The sequence below is a fragment of the Clavelina lepadiformis genome, chromosome 1 (assembly GCF_947623445.1).
Source record: "Clavelina lepadiformis chromosome 1, kaClaLepa1.1, whole genome shotgun sequence".
Taxonomy (NCBI): Eukaryota; Metazoa; Chordata; class Ascidiacea; order Aplousobranchia; family Clavelinidae; genus Clavelina; species Clavelina lepadiformis.
The window spans coordinates 9,540,305-9,556,923 of record NC_135240.1 but is presented as its reverse complement, the minus strand read 5'-3'; the positions used below and the strand labels follow the sequence as shown (position 1 = coordinate 9,556,923).

Genomic DNA, 16,619 nt, shown 5'->3' with positions numbered 1-16,619 from the left:
TTTCTTGTACTTGAACACCAAAACAAACTGACTTTTAAAGACGGATTGAACAAACGTTTAAACGGTGAAGACTTGTGCAAAAAGCGTGTTCAAGTCACAGCTCACAACGTGCTGGCATTTTTTCTAGGCACCGACTTTGACTTTCGACTGAGCTTAAATTATTCTACAAGAAGACTTTTGAACGTCTGGTCTTTGGTCGTTTATTACAAACGCTCTTCTGAAATAAAACATGGTGTTTAAAAGCAAGCCTTACTTTTGGTTTCGACGAATGTAAATGCATAACCTTGTCAACAACTGCGCACCTTAATCAACTTGAGCAATAAGGTGTAACAGTGAATTTCTAACGATGTCGTAACGCTTAAACAGTCGTAAATCTAAACAATAGGAGATAACAGTTAGTAGTGTACTTGATTTCATTTAAAAAGTTTCGTCATGTACCTGAAAATGCAAGGACACGCTAAACATACGTGAACAAACGCTAACATCAATAAATTGCAATTTCGGTAAGCAGCTATATGGGTTAAACCGCGAGAAAATCGAAGTTATAATTCCAGTGTTGAAGCTGGGGAAATAAAAAAAAATATAAAATTGGTCAATAGGTGCACGAACTGACGTGACGCAGTTTGCAGAGGTTCGTTTCCTTCGCTCAACGTCTTCTATCTCCGCTCCAAGATCGGCGATGACGACGGTGACTGTCGTCATGACGACGATGGCGACGCGGTGAATGACGACTTCCACGATAGGGGGACCGTGACCTAGATCGTGACCTGAAAATATTCGAAGTTCATTAAATTGCCGGTAATGACTTTATCTATTACCGGGTTAAATACTGGAACGCTGTTGTGACACCTGGACCGTCTGTTGCCATGTCTTCTGTGATGCTTTCTGTCGTCGTGGTCTTGTCTTCGTCGTCTGTAATCGCTGTCTCTTGATGAAAAAGATGATTCCGACGATGATCGCCGCCGTCTAACCATAAAAAATGACGTAAGCATTTCCACATTGGACTTGGGGGCATATTTAGAAAATAAGCAGCATGTCGTCAATGGTCTCTAGGAGAGGAAAGTGTTCTACCGTTCTTCCTTCTTCTTGTGTTTCTTCTTCTCTTCGTCGTCTTGATTCAGTTCACTATTCGGAGAATCGGCATAACTAAAAAATAAATCTGGTGAATATTTCTCAAACCTTATAGTGACATGGTGATCATTACCAAAGCTGACCGACTGTAATAATATTCTTATCAAGAAATTATATTCTGGAATTGCTCACGCGACAAGTCCTGCGTTTTTGTCCTGTTTTGCAGCTTCAGGATCAGATTTTGTCAATGAAACTGATGGTAAAGAAGATGGTTTTTGCGGAAGCTCTGCATCTTCGGGATCAGATTTTGTCGTGGAGTCGGGTAACGGTGGAGGAGAAGACGGCTTCTTCAACACCGAGAAAATATCTTCCACCAAGATAAAAACAAATTTGAACTTGTTTTGTATAAGTTTAAGAAAAAAGAAACTACATCAATTAACATCAGATTCAAAGTAGTATAAAGCGGCAGAAGCCAACATCTGCTACTCGAGGTTCTTCCCAAAACAGTCACTCAACATGAAGTTGAGTTAAACTAGATCGGACAAGTCGACAAAGCAGATTTCTTTTGCTACAGTCAAAAGTGCACCGACAAAAATCACCCACTCTTACCTGGGGCCTTTGCAGTCTGTGGTTGCTGGGTCTGCGTCATGTTGAGGACAGATAATATAGTCTGAAGGGGGTTGACGACAGCTGGAATTTCAGGCGGTACAGATTTGCTGGCATCAACCTCAGTGTCCATATCGGGTTTTGGTTGGATAACCACTGGTATGTTTGGTTTTACTATGGGCTTGGGAATATCTGCTGTGAGCTTTGGAGTTTCCTGGACGCTTGGCAAGTCAGGTATTGCGCTTGTTTCTGCTGTTTTTTCTTCAACCTGAGGTACAGCTCGACGAGCTAGCCTTGGATCTAAACGTGGTGGCTCTGGCGGGTCCTAAAAATAGAAAATATTTTAGTAAAAATTTCTCCAAGCTTGGCATATATTGCTGAGATGCCAGTGAATCACTTTGACAACAGCAGTCGACTTTTGCAAGGTTTGCTCAACTTCAGCTAATTTTGCCTTTTTCTCTTCCAATTCCCTTTTCATTTTTTCAAGATGTGCCTAATTTTGAGAAATTTGTTAGAATTATTTTTACAAGATTGTTTAAGTTACCAAGCATGACCAACACTGACATAGCAAAAGTGCATTTAATCTCCGCACAAGTTTAAGAGATACAATCACATGCCTGCTTTTCAACTAGTTCATCCATCTCCTTACTGGCAGTTTGTGCCTTTAGAAATTCTTCCTCTTCTTCTGGATCATACGGAATGTCGTCATCGTTCTTGGGGGAGACTGGAGCAAACGCTGTCTCCGGATCATACTCCTATTATTTATCCAAAAATACAAGTAATAAAAACAAATTCACACAAATTTAGTTTTAACAAACTCGAAAATGTTCTAAAAACCTCTTCCGTTTCCTCCTCCTGGAACATTTTCTCAGGATCATAAGGTTCCTCATCTTCGTTATCACCATTAATTGCATCTTCCGGATCGTAGTCCCCGCCTTCATCTTCATTGTTGGCTAAAATAAATTCAAAGATAGATACAAGCACTAAACATACAAAAGTAAACAAGAGTGAGTTGGTAAAAATATTGTCTATTTACTTTTCAGTTCTTCACTTGGAGAATATGGTCTTTCATCATCAGGGTTGATGTTCTTCTGTTGCTCCTTCAAAATAAAGACATGTTGAAGAATGCGAGTGTGAGCAAAAGTAATAGCAAATACATTCCACGTGGATTTGGAATTCACTCACTCTTCTGCTTTGCTCTTCTTCTGACTGCTTCCTCATATAAAATCTTAACGACGGCGCAAGACTTCTATTTCTTTCAAACAGCGAAGCGCCAGAACTGCTTTTGTTTTCTTTTTTGCTTCCCAACTCTTCATCAGTTAACAATGGAACAGGACTATCCTTGGTGTCTGAATACAAACGTGATGAACCCAACAGAAACAAATTGCAATATGTTTGTATTTTAAATTCTCCTACTGGAAATGCTCGACTTACCATGAATTAAAGGGGCATCATCGGGGATATATTCTTCCTCTTTATCTTGTGCAATTTCTTCTTTCTGTGCAGAAGACTCAACTGGCTTCTTGATTTCCACTTCACTAAAATTTGAACAAGTAGTTTAATCTAAGGTTGTAATACTTGAACAAACTCTTTAACGGACAAGTTTTACACTACTACATAACAGGCACTAAACATGATATACTTCAATAACTCCATTACCATGCATGAATCTAATTTAGTAGCAGTTTAAAGTTCAACAAAGGTATTTAATAAATATCACAAACATACTTGAGCTTGGTCGTTTTTGCCAGTTGTCTCACCACAATTCCAAGCAGCATGGATGGACGATTACTAGACAGAGCTTTTTCAATACCAGGTGAGCAAAAGATCAGTTGACCAGGTATAGGTTGCGACTCCAGAAGAGGGATAAGGTACATATCTTTAACAAGCATTCGATCTTGGTTACTAACTACACCAAATCTGCAGAGAAAAACAACAGCAATAGCTCGTAAAACACATATAGACAGTGTAACTTCAAGGGAAAAAAACATGAGAAAAGACGACTGATTTAACACTATATCGAAAACTTTTTCAAACTCTTGCACGCACAATCACCTTTTCCTGCTACTAAAGTACGACAACATGGCAACATAACCGACTCTGTCATCATCAGTAGCAGCATGAAACCGAACAACAGAAAGTTGCTTGGAGGGGAGAACGCTGACTTTGCTCAGGTAGTCCCAGACAACTTTTGGATGAATTCGACCACCAAGTACAAGACGAACAGGAAGATCAATGTCAAGGTTATCACAGCAACCATTACCCTGAACACAAAAAACATAGCAACGCACATGATTACACATACACTTTTATTGATCATTTATGAGGAACCTCTTCCTTTCCACGAAGACCAACTTTCAGACACGCATGCACACTTACAGGGTAAATGTTTGCTTTAAACGTTGACAGTTCCAACATGCTTATTGAACCCGACCAGATTAATTTGGAATTCGATCTGACTAGCTTTGGTGCTGCTGGTGCTTGGGGAGTAGAACTCGGAGGACTGGGAGATCCCTTTGCCGATTCATTTTTATTCATTTCATCGGACTCTTTTGATTTGTCAATTTTTTCTTCCTCCTTAGGTGTGGCTGGCTGGGACTCTGTATTTTCATGAACGACAACATCTGACAGCGGGGGAGGAGCAGGAAGAACTGGTTTCTTTCTACGTTTCTCAGCAAGATTAGAAAGAAATGAAGCAGGAGAGAGGAGATCATCATGTGACTTGACGTCACTCTCATCAGCAGTAACTTTCTGTTTTTTCTTCTTATCTGACTTTGACACAATAATCTGTGAGGTAGGAGTCGTTGGACTTTGAGCTTCAATCGAAGCATTTTGTGCTTCCGAGCTGAGAATGATGGAAGTTGAACGTTTAACTTTCTTTGGGGCATCAGCAGGAGTGTCCACAGAGCCAAGATCCTCTTCCTTTAATTTACCTGAAATAAAACGAGTGTCTACGACTAAAAAATGGTTTTATGCGAATAAATAGCTGCGGCGCTACGCGTTTTATCAAATTGCCTTTTAGCAACAAAATATGACAAAATATCATAACAGTCATTCACCCGTGCATATCTTGCAATTCAAGTCAAACAGATGTTCACTGTGCTGCAGTGTCGTATCATTGGGAGCTGGGGTTGATAAGAGATCAGAATTATCATCTTCAGACATCGAGATTCTCTTTTTCCTAGTAGGGGCAATCTGCAACAATAACTGTTGGTCAGCAACTTTACTCACTGATAAATTTATATTGCTGTCGCATCTTCACAGTTGTTAGGATCAAAATAAGAGCCATTCACTGTGGGTGCCGAAGTGTGTTCCCTGCTACTGAAGTTCTCAGTTAAATCAGACAGGTCTTCCTGTATGGCTATCTCTCCTTTGTGAGTAATCTTAGCAATGGGGCGTACGTTCGCATTTTCCTTTTCTTGTTTCTACGCAGACAAATAGGTATTACAAACGCTGGTATCCGTGGTACATCAATTGTGAAATGTTCATACTTTCTTTAATACCAAAATAAGGATAAACATGAAGGAAGATAAGATGATCTGCCAAAATATCTGAGCTACTGCAGGTCATACTTGGATTATGTCCAGTTCCTGTATAAGTTTATTTTGCCTCCACTCAGCAAGCTTTTTTGAGGCCATTTGTTCCGCTGTCATTTGAACAAGTTCTGATGTAGTGACCTCACCTATGATAACTTTCCTCCACAAACCCTGATTCCTGGTGTCCTTAAAAAATTATCAAAAATAATTATTGAAAAAGAAGAAATTCTTAAAATAGAAGAGCAAAGAGTAGATGTTTCAATTCATTAAAATCTGCTTAATGTCACTGGAATGAAATCTTACTTTCAAGTTAAACATAATGCTTCGGTATTTGTTCTTGTATTTCATGTTTGTGTCACCGTATACTTTGAATAAAGACTCTTCAATTTTGTTTGATAGCTTATTGATTGAGTCTGGATGCATTTTTAGATCTTCGGAATTTTCTGATCGATTTTTTAAAATATCCTGGGAAACAAAATGCAGTAGTTTTTCCACTGAGAGCAAAAGTTTGTTTGCTTATTTAAATATACAAATTAATCTATAAACGTTTTCAATTTCTATCTCTAACAAATAATCCATTTAGACCAGTTTTCAATATAGGGTTGCACTGAGTAATTGGCGGATAATCGGTAATCGAACTTATTGGTCATTGACAAAAATGATCATAACAAAAAAATTCTTATAATAACCAAAAACACCAATGTGAAATGCGGCCACGCCTCATGGCACTTCTTGGATGAAATGCATCCGTTATTGTATTTTGCTTTAACTGAGAGTGCTACAACTCAGTGCCATAGAATAAACTGTCGGTAAATATCTAAAATATAAAATAATTGAAACAACTTTATTCTACCATGCAACTAAGATTTACAATAATCAGCAGCCAACTAATTGGCAATACACCAAATTGCTTAACGCGCCCCTAATTCAATACACAATGCTTCAATGCTGTGAAGTCTAAGATTAACACTTTTTTAATTTACAGGTTTAAACTAACCAGCAAGCTCTTCTTTATAGTTTGTCGTATGTCACCACTCGTTTGTGAAGTTTTGTTATCAGATTTGCTTCCACCAGATGGTGTTCTTTCCACTTTTTTGGCTTTTTCTTCCGAAGATTTCTTTACAGATGCAAAATCAGTGGAGTGCTTTCTCTTAAGCTCTCTGCTGTCATCGTCTTTGTGCTTCTTTTTCACATCCACATCATCTTTCTTCTTCCTCTTCATCTCCTCTATTCTCCTCATTTCTTTGCTGCTGCGCCTCTCTAAACATATATGCTAGGTGTATATAGTCTGTAAAGTAGAGCCATAGAGAGAAGTAAACATCAATGTTGTGGTCTTCTTATATGTTAACTAACACAGGTTGTTAATCAACATTCTGTCGGATAGTTAGGATTAAAATCTTCATGAGGTGAATGTGGGTATTTCACCAAATGTAGGCCACATAGTTACTGTTTAAGATAAATCATTCAGAAAGCTTACCTTCAGTTTTCTTTGAACGTTCAGTGCTGTCCTTTCTGTGTTTAACTAGCTTGTCTGATGACGATTGTGAAACTTTTACTACGTTTGTGGCTATGTGTTGCTTTTTGATGTATGGATTCGGATCACCAGGCTAAACAATGAAAAACAATGTTAACACCAGGTATATAACAAATATAGTATAGGGCCTCTCTTAAAAAACTTAAAACCTATATTGGGCCCCTCTTAATGCCAACACCGAAATAAATTAAACTGTGTAATACGAATCCTAGCTACACAAATTAGGCAATTTATTTAATTTTGTTCGAAATGCTATTGCCAACTCTCAAAACCATGTTAACACATTAAATTTATTGACAAAATTTAATTTCAGAGCTGCGACCTGACGTGGCTTATTTTGATGTAGGTACATTTACAGATGTCCTTTTACATTGATAGTGTATCAATATTAATTTTCTGGCCAACTTAGCAACAGCAACAGCCAACAGCAAATATAAGCAGAACAAAAACTTTTTTTTTGATGAAATATTAAAACATTAATTGTAATATTCCTTAAAAAATGTAAATTTTTCTTTATAATCCTTATTACAAAATTAAACTACAACACACTGAATGAATATTACATACTTTGTACGTACGAAAATATAATACAACAGTATATACACGTTTTACTTTCTGCCTATGCATATAAATTTAAAAGTGTTTGAGATGATATGCAAGAAATGCAGCGAATAGCAGATTAATATTTGGAATGAACGTAAAACACATATTTTCCTGCAGTAGAATTTACTTTGTTTTATTCGAGATTGGTAAAATTGGCAGCAAAAAAATCATGAGAACGTGGTTTGATGACAATTAATCAATTCTATGCATTTTCAGATTAATCAATTTATAACAACATTATTCTTCAAATCTTCTTAACAAATGAAAAATATTGATCTAAAAACAGCACAATACAGTATGATAATTGCATTGACCAAAACATAGGTGTTCTTCAACTGTTTTTGCCACTTTGATACACAAGCCTGAAATAGGTTAGCTAACTAGCTTATCAGAAATTAACATAACTTTTCTGGTGTCACCTTACAGGTCCACCACTGGCTTCTATTCCACTTAATTAAGTTGCTTTAAATGTTAACAAAATCCTTGCTGTCATCTACGCTGTATCTCTATCGCTTGGAGTGGATGGTCACGATGACCTTAACTAGGGTTCTTAAATATTTAACTTGTATGTATCCGAGATAATTTTAAGGTTAAGAGGTTTAAATCAAGGAACGTAACATTATTATTTAGGTATTTCGCCTGTCACAACACATTTAAAGAAGCAAATCACCGTTAGGTTTATGTATCAATGAATGATCTTTTAATTTATTTTGATATAACAGGTGCTACTATTATTATGTCCCTACTATTATGCCCTGGGGATGACAAAGATACTTCTAAGTTAGTCAACATTTCAACTTAAAGAGCGAGTGAAGTACTTAGTGAAGTGGAGTTGATGAGCTTCCAGTGTATTTAAATTCATTTTTTGATTTCAGAATCAAAGTGAACTTAACAATGCTATAAACCAAGATCAGGGCATTTGAAATCACCAATAAAACAAAGTAAGGTGAAGCTGCAATATACAGATACACTTCTTAAGGGACCAACAAAGACCAGTCTCAGAGGAAATAGTTATTTAGCAAGGTATAATAATAATAGGCAGCATGTAAATAGAGCCATACCAGATAAGAAACAGGTTCAAGTGCTAGGGTATAATTTCTAGATAAAACAACCACAATTATGATATACAAAAAGACTAAAAAACAACTAACCGCTGCACAATGTGTTTAACAACCTTGTCTGACGTATAAACCTTCTTAAACATCGATTCAGCTAACTCCCAGTGCATTTGCACAAAGAACTCTTATATCTTTTAACATGTAATTACTATTATTACTATTACTATTATATACAAGTTTGCAAACAAACCTTTTTAACTGGCGGAGCATAATCTGGATCCATTCCGTAACGATCTCTCTTTCGATTCTGATGTTCTACATGACGATAAAAGTCAGTTGAAGAAACGCTACTAGAATTATCTTTGCTGGGCTGAGAATGCAGGCTTGGTTTGGTCTGGGGCTTGTCATGGCTGGTGCTTGAAGACTGACTTCGATGGATCTACCACAAAAATGGAGAATGTTAAGCCATGAGAAATATGTGCAGAGGGTTCTGTGTAGAGTTGCTACAGAACCCCACATAAACAGTTTGATGACAGAATCATAGTTCTGGTAACTATAATAATCAGCTCGAATGAAAGCAGATTTGCAAGTTCAAAATTCTCCTTCGTATAAAATCAGTCACAGTGAACCACAACAACCACTGATAACAAAAGACCCTACAATTCTATTTAAACTTCAGTAAAATAGGAGATGTATATCAATATCTCACCTCATATGATGGATGTGTTTTGAGAAAATGAGCAAGCTCCTTCCTTGGCGGAGCAGACGAACCACTTAAGACTTTATTCGTTTTTCTGCAGATAACCGGCACTCTGTCTTTGTACTCTGGCCTAGATCACAAAGAAACTGTCACTGACTAAATTATTTCTTAGCCTTAACATAGCCAATAAAATAAGCAAAATATACAAATACAGTGAAGCTTGTTAATTCAACACCCTGGTCCCAACAAATAAGCATGTAGCAGGGATAACTAAACTGAGCCTTTTCGATCATGAATTTGTTTATGGCTTGTGAAGCAAACGTTCTTTTTATTTAAAAAAAAACACTTAAGATGCTCTATTTGAATGATAAAAATTTTAGCTTATGATTAAAACGCTTTGCAAAAACTTGTGAAATACAATGGACCTCCCCACATATACAACAAACGCTGACTGTTCCTGTTAGAGCATGGGTTCTTAACCGGTGGGCCACAGGAGCATTTTGAGGTGGGCCACAGAGCTGTTTGGAAAATTATAAAGTTGGTGAAAATTTTAGTTTTATTTAGTTGGTGACAATTTTGTAACGTCCAAATTAGCATTGTTGTTTGATCAAATTATATGATTTAAGTGATAATGATTTATATGATTTTGTGTCGCCCAAAACTCCAGGTCCAGGTCCAAAACTTAGGTGATCAGCATTGAAAGTGGGCCACGAGCAAACGAAAGTGGGCCACGATTATAAAAAGGTTAAGAACCCCTGTGTTAGATGGTTCAGTGTTTCTACTATATCTTAAAAACATATTGATCTACCTTGCAGTACCATGTGTGCAATTGTTACAAGCTTGTAACAAACCGTTAATGAGCAGATCATTTAGGATAGTTCTTGATGAATACGAAATAACTTTAACAAAAAATGGATAAGAAAAATGCACAAATGCAATAAACCTCACTGCACCATTTGACCATTGATATCTAACGAATGGTTTGAGTATTGTTAAAAGTAGTTTCATTTTGTTTTTATCTGCGTTTCTATGCCATGGAAATCAAATTAAACTTGGACCACATTAGATGAATCCCGATATTTAAATAGAATGTAAAAATGATTCGCAAATATAATTTTATAGTTTTTTACTTTGAAAAACCTGTAGAAACAAGAAAATGTCCCAAGTACGAACACCCTTTAAGTAGCATCATTTTTTATGGTAACGCTTTAAAAATGGTCGTTTTTAAATATACAGTATATGTTTTCATTGTGGAAGTTGTGGCTCTTGGGTTTATTGGATTTGTCCAACATACTCCTGCTATACTTTGGCAACCCCTGCTATATAGCAATACTGTACCAATTTTACCAACTTTGCCTTATTCAAATTTCTTTCAAACAGCATTCATTTACATTAATTTTTAAAAAGTCAGTCTCACTTGGAAACGAACATTCCTTCTTCTCTCTTCAATAATTTCGGTTTGAATTCAGCCTTATGCTTGTCCTGTACCAGGAAAATTTTCACTCAAATTTACGAACAAGAGGTATCAGACAATAAAAATACAGCATTTCAGGCACTGGCAGCAGATATTTCTATCTTAAAAATACTTATAAAATTGAACAATGTGAAGGAATTTTCAAAAGACCAGCACTTCGGCTGTTTTGTTTATACCAACATTTTGACAATTGTCAGAGATGTACAGACTAGCGAGTGAAATCATGGAAAACAAACACTAATCATTATATGTCTATAAAACCTTACTGTTGTGATAGCCTTGAGTGATTCTTTGGCATGTCGAAGTATGCATTGATTGCTACAATATACTGAACCAGGCAGAGCGTCATTGTCACAGGTTGATACAATGCACTTTCGTGCTGTTTTCTTTTCTGGTGATGGCTCCTGTTTGATTTCTTCTTTAACCTCCTAAAACCACTTGTACTGTCACTACTTCAAATCTAAATATACTCGTCAATTCCATTACAATAAATTGTTTCACATTTCAGTGATTAGTGTTTGGAACCAATCTCTTGTAATTCAAAAAGTAAACAAAAGATCCAAAACACATCAGTATATTATTTGTAACAGATGTTTCATTTCATGTTATTAAGAAAAATGCTTACAATGGTTTCAATACAAAAGCACAAGACAAAAACCTACTTTTTTACTATCAACATTTTCTTTTGCATCCGAAAAAACTTTTATTTTTTTCTTCTGTGGAGGGCCGTTTTCAACATCTGCAATCATCAGTAGCAGCATTGAACAAACAAATAGTTTTTAATACAGAATATAAACTTGGAAACTTGGACAAAAGTTAGCATTAATACGATCTATCATCTATGCCACATATGTGCGTGACACATACATAATATATAACAGTTTACGCACATAGAGAGAAGAATATGATATATATATATATATATTTGGCCAATGGCCATACATGACAAATGCAGAAATAACAATCCACTAAAAACCAAGCAACCCCAGAATAAAAAATAAGAATAGGAAAGGAAATATCTTGTAAATTCAAACCTCATATATATATCATAAAAATAACAAATTACACAAAGACCTGATACAAATGTATTCAGTACTACTCCTGCAGTATGGAACTTGTAATAAAAGTCCCAAAATTGCAAAATAAAAAGCACTGCTCTGATTTAGGACTAAAAGCTAAGCTAAACCATGAAGCTCTTTATGCCTTGCCCACTTCTCTGAGCACTAAAATGTTTTATTAACTTTGTGAAATGCTAATTATTTGTCACTTTGCATTTACTTATACACTAAAACAAACCATAATAGCATATCAGTCTGCACGCAAAAACTCATTCAACTAACAGCACTATACCATACATATCATATTTGTTTTTAGGAAGCTTGTGAAAACATATCTTTCCTGTTCTACATGGTGGTTCCTGTTTTGATGTCTGCAGAATAATACTATTATACAGTGAACATCATATTCCATCATCTAGTGGAATACTGACAACGATAAATTTTATGAAGTACAGGTAAAACAAGATATATGCCAAATCACCAGCAACCGCAAGTTAAAAGAAATATTTTTCTGAAATAGAAGCGGACCAAACATGCTCTATTGTCTATCTTCATATAATGATCGTTTTGTTCTCATATGGTTGAAAAACTTTTAACCATCTATCTAGTAAAATATACACTAGTTGTCAGTATATTGTGCATATATATAACAAAATAAAATTTAACTGAGCCACAGAAAATTTCCAAATGGGTTGTATGTTGTCTCTAACCCATTACCATTGCTTTGTTTTGGAAATTCATTTTTTCTTAAATAGGTGAAACTACAAACAGTCTTTAAAATATTTTCGATTTTACCTCCAGGTTTTATTGCTGGTTGGATTTGACCTTGCAGGGCATAACCTTTCAGACTTACACCGCTAGGCAATTTAGCTTTGTCATCAGCTGTTGCTGCAGGACGTTTGTGAGCATGTGTTTTTTCATTCTTAGCGGAGGCCTAGGAGTAAACACATTGCTTATATACAATTGATAGAAAACTGTAAAACAAAATAATCTCTTAATGACGCAATAAAAATACAGTCACAGTGGAAAACCAGTGCAAGCATAAATGCACATTTAAAAACTTTTTACTAAGCATGCCAAACAAAAACTTCTGCAAACATATTGGACAATAAAGCTTTACCAGAAACACGTGACAAATTTGCCATGTATTAAAAGTTTTTAAATTTTAGGCTCACTTATATTAGCATTTTACAAACAGTTCAAGAAAAATAGTAGCCAAACAATACGTGATTTATGTTCTCCATATACCGATTTTTGCTTCAATGAAACAGATTTTTGTTTGACATCTGGTTCTTTCTTTTCTTTAACGACAGATGGTTTTTCTTTAGACTTCCTTCTTTCTTGTGCTTTCTCCACTTCAGGACGTTTTTCTGAGCATTTTTGCTTTTTACCTTGTCTCTTCTGGAATACAATTACAGATTGATCATTACATATATCCCAGGCATGTACAACTGTACGCTGCATGTGACAGAAATTCCCATCAGTATTTACTTCAACACATGCTGGACAAACATATTCTTCATTATTTTGTTCCATTTTCTTGCCACAAGCAAGGGTGATTCCAACACAATCTCCATGGAACCAATCTTCACATTCATCACATGATATCATAAACCTGAACAAACGTCGATGTTAGTTGAATTTTGCAAAGGTTTTCCACAGAAACTACACACATATAAGACACAACAAAAATTCGCCTGCCTAACCTATTATTGTGAGGTTTTCTGCAGATGCACCAAAGTCGATTTGGATTGTTATAGCTGTCGTCACTATCACTGTCTTCGTCTTCTGATGAGGAAGCCGTTGGATCTTTTAGCTTGTTCAGCGGAACATTGTCATCGTCATCACTAAAGTCTTCTTTGCTCTTAACTCTAAAATCAATTAGTAAACAAAAGGAAATATTTCATAAATTATTATTGAAATGAATCATTATATATATACCATGCAATAAACTTTCAAGTCACTTTAAACGATAATATGATACTTATTCAGATTAATCTTGTAGTCCAGAATTAAATAAATTCTCAACAAGATAAACTTCGATTTAGATTATTGACATCAATCAACTGTTGCGTATTTTTGCTTACTTTTTTGGTTCAATGATGCGTTTAAATTTATTCCTTCTCGGTGCTGTACCTGTAACAAAACATTAGCTTGTTTGAAATCCTAGAAAAGTATATCAATAATAAGTTTGCAAGATCTACAAAAGTAATTAGTTAGCAATTAGTGCTGATTAATGACAATCAGCACAGCATAAAATAGAAAAATACTGGAAGTGGGATTCCGAGAAACCGCCTTTACTAAAGTGGTCAAGCATCTTCAACAATTGTTTGTATTGTTAAAGCTAAATCTATGTCAGAATTCATTGAAGCCTGAACAGTTTCAAATTTTTTACCTGTTTTGAACGGGCATTATAAAGTTGTTTCTGTATAAATATGATTTGAATAATTGGCTATTAGAGAAGTGTGATTGAAACGTTAATGGTTAGAAAGTTGGATACGTATGTCCAACAGTTTTTAATTTAACTACATATGACATCATAAACATATAATAATATAGAAACTATGCTGTGAGTTATACGACATTAAGATTGCTTGTGAAGCAGTTCAACGATTCAAGGTATAAAGTTCTGATAAAGTTGAGAATCAAATCGATCACAAAACAGTACAACATTGCTTCGATGTTTTTTTTATAAACAGTCAAACTCTAAATGTTTTTCTTTCATATAATTGACCTGTATCTAAGCCATAATGAAAAATAATAGAAAATCTCAGTTACTATTCTCCTATAGTATTCTATGATTAGACCTGTTGTATGAAACCTAAGTCTGTCAACGTGGAACTGCTCAGAAATATTGTTCATTTAAAATTCAACAACATATTTAGTATTTACCACTTTTCATCTTTTCCTCTGAACGTTTTGACCTGATGCAAAACAACAAAATAAAGTTTTTAAAATAAATTCAACAATGAAGATCACCGAATGTCAGACTTAAGCATGCATCTAATAAAAATGATAAAATTTTTCCTTGGTGTAATATTTTGTTAACAAAATTTACTGTGAGTTTGGAGGTTGCTCATCTTGGATGCTTTCTTGTTCCTTTTGACTGCTCGTAACTCGAGGGGAAATGCGACGAGGTGACTGGCCAACCACTATTCGACTCTTTGCTCTTCCAGGAGAGGATGCTGTTGAAGAAACTGGAGAATCAGATCGCTCTGTACTGGGTGAGTGAATATGCTCTGAAAGTTTTAATTTTAAAGTTTTAGATTTGTACCAGCACACAATTCAAGAGTAAAAAGTTGATAAAAAACAAATTTTTCCAAAATTCATCTCACTGTTGCTTTCATGAGAACGTCGATCATTGGAACGTCTGTGAGATATTGGGATGTATGACGGATCAAAAATTTCTTTTCCAATTCCCTTGTTTGATCTTGCACTACGGCGTAATGTGGGAGTCTCAACAACTCTACGCTGTGGTGTTGTGCTGTTAACAGATGAATAATTACTGGTAAGTAACTTTTGATGACTGGCAGCAGTGCAACAACAAAGGTAGGCCCATACATTGACATACGCAAGGGAAAGGTTTGGGGTTAAAACCATTCTCTTTTGATAGCACTTCACCTTTACAAAGTATTGCAATTATTATTGAATGCTTTATGTAACCTCCTAAAACACTCCACTTGAAAATTTTCTGCGTATGCCAATGGGCCTATCATGCTATGAAAAAGGCCTTTAAAAATACATATCAATGACTAGCACAAAAACAACATCACATTTCAAAAGTGACTTACAATTTATTAACAAAATACTGTTGCTTGCATCAATAACCCTAAAAATAATTTTATAGCTCAACTGTTTTCCTTCGCTGGCATCAGTGTCCATATCCCCTTCAACACCACTGCTAATATCTCTATTATATTCAGGAGGTTGTGCAATCTCTTGTCCTGCAGAGAAATGCAAGATTAAAATGCATGTGAACGAATGCAAATGCACTGTGAAAATAAAATATAACCTCTTGAGACTCAAAAGTCTTACGTTTATCGTCAGAAGCAGCAGCAACCAATGAAATTTCTAAAGCATTATCTTTTAGTACATTGTCAATTGTCTGACTTTCAGTGATAGTCTGAGATTTTGTTACTTCCATACTTATATCTTTTGTTTTTTCTGTGTCATTTTGTACTTTCATCTGTTGATCAGTTTCCAAAAAATCCTCCAATTGTTCTGAATCAACTTTATTTTCTACATCTACATCTTTAGTCATAAAATCTTCGGATTGATTTGTATCATTATTTTCCTTTTCTTCCTCTTCATTTTGAAGATCTTCTAATTTTTGTGAAACAGTTGGCTCTTCTTCCTTTTCGTTCTCTATCATGAAGTAAGTTGAAGCCATTTCTCTATCGTTAACATCCATATGATCAGCATCCTGTTTGCAGTTGTTGACATAATTCTTGATTGGCACCGGAGGTGGTGCTAAAGGTGACGAGGAAATGGATGTTACGCTATCCTGAGAACCACAAAGATCTGGATCCATAGAAACAGAAGTGGGAGCAGGAACATCCGCATCATCAGAGTCAAGTAAGTTGTCTGGCGGTTTATCAGTTAAACCACTAAGCAAACCCAGATTTGTCGTGCTTAACAGTTTCTGCAAAACATTCTTACATTTAACAAAAAAAACATGCAAACACGTTTACTTATGATCAATTAATGACAAACGTCGCTGCAAAAGAAACTTATACTTACATCTACAGGAGGTACATTTTCATTGTCGTTCTTGACAGTGCATAAAGAAGGCTCTTCATTTGACATATTTCCAGGTAAAGGATTTACCTAGTATCTATACAGATAGACTACCAGGTCAACTGAGACACAGTTCGCATTAGCAAAATCAAGAGTCTTGAATACAGAAGATACAGTACACTTCTACACAAAATTACACCTTACACAAATGATGCAGTCGACAATAATTTAACCTTGAAAAC

The 16,619-nt window shown here is 35.5% G+C and overlaps 1 protein-coding gene across 1 annotated transcript; it reads right to left on the bottom strand.

The window, feature by feature from the left end:
- Positions 1-184: 184 nt before the first annotated feature.
- On the bottom strand, positions 185-16,619 carry LOC143445150 (uncharacterized). Its single transcript, XM_076944050.1, has 36 exons — positions 16,381-16,619; positions 15,676-16,282; positions 15,494-15,584; positions 14,976-15,124; positions 14,699-14,879; positions 14,533-14,564; positions 13,728-13,776; positions 13,347-13,511; positions 13,132-13,255; positions 12,889-13,041; positions 12,436-12,574; positions 11,245-11,321; positions 10,849-11,010; positions 10,526-10,590; positions 9,118-9,238; positions 8,659-8,847; positions 6,691-6,820; positions 6,211-6,473; positions 5,517-5,678; positions 5,250-5,399; positions 4,971-5,102; positions 4,737-4,872; positions 4,057-4,610; positions 3,733-3,941; positions 3,406-3,597; positions 3,112-3,215; positions 2,863-3,026; positions 2,714-2,777; positions 2,515-2,630; positions 2,295-2,432; positions 2,075-2,170; positions 1,681-2,002; positions 1,264-1,438; positions 1,072-1,146; positions 850-966; positions 185-767 (listed from the first exon to the last, which is right to left on the bottom strand). Exons 1-36 carry the CDS (start codon positions 16,444-16,446, stop codon positions 647-649), a joined length of 5,790 nt encoding a protein of 1,929 aa, XP_076800165.1. The 5' UTR covers positions 16,447-16,619; the 3' UTR covers positions 185-646.

What these genes read in the sequence shown, in the direction of transcription:
- LOC143445150 (XM_076944050.1), bottom strand. Translation starts at nt 16,446, where the DNA reads ATGTCAAATGAAGAGCCTTCTTTATGCACTGTCAAGAACGACAATGAA. An exon ending in CGCATCATTGAACCAAAAAA is followed by an intron (nt 13,512 to 13,727) that starts GTAAGCAAAAAT and finishes AATTGATTTTAG; the next exon opens with AGTTAAGAGCAAAGAAGACT. An exon ending in AACACACTTCGGCACCCACA is followed by an intron (nt 4,873 to 4,970) that starts GTGAATGGCTCT and finishes TTATTGTTGCAG; the next exon opens with ATTGCCCCTACTAGGAAAAA.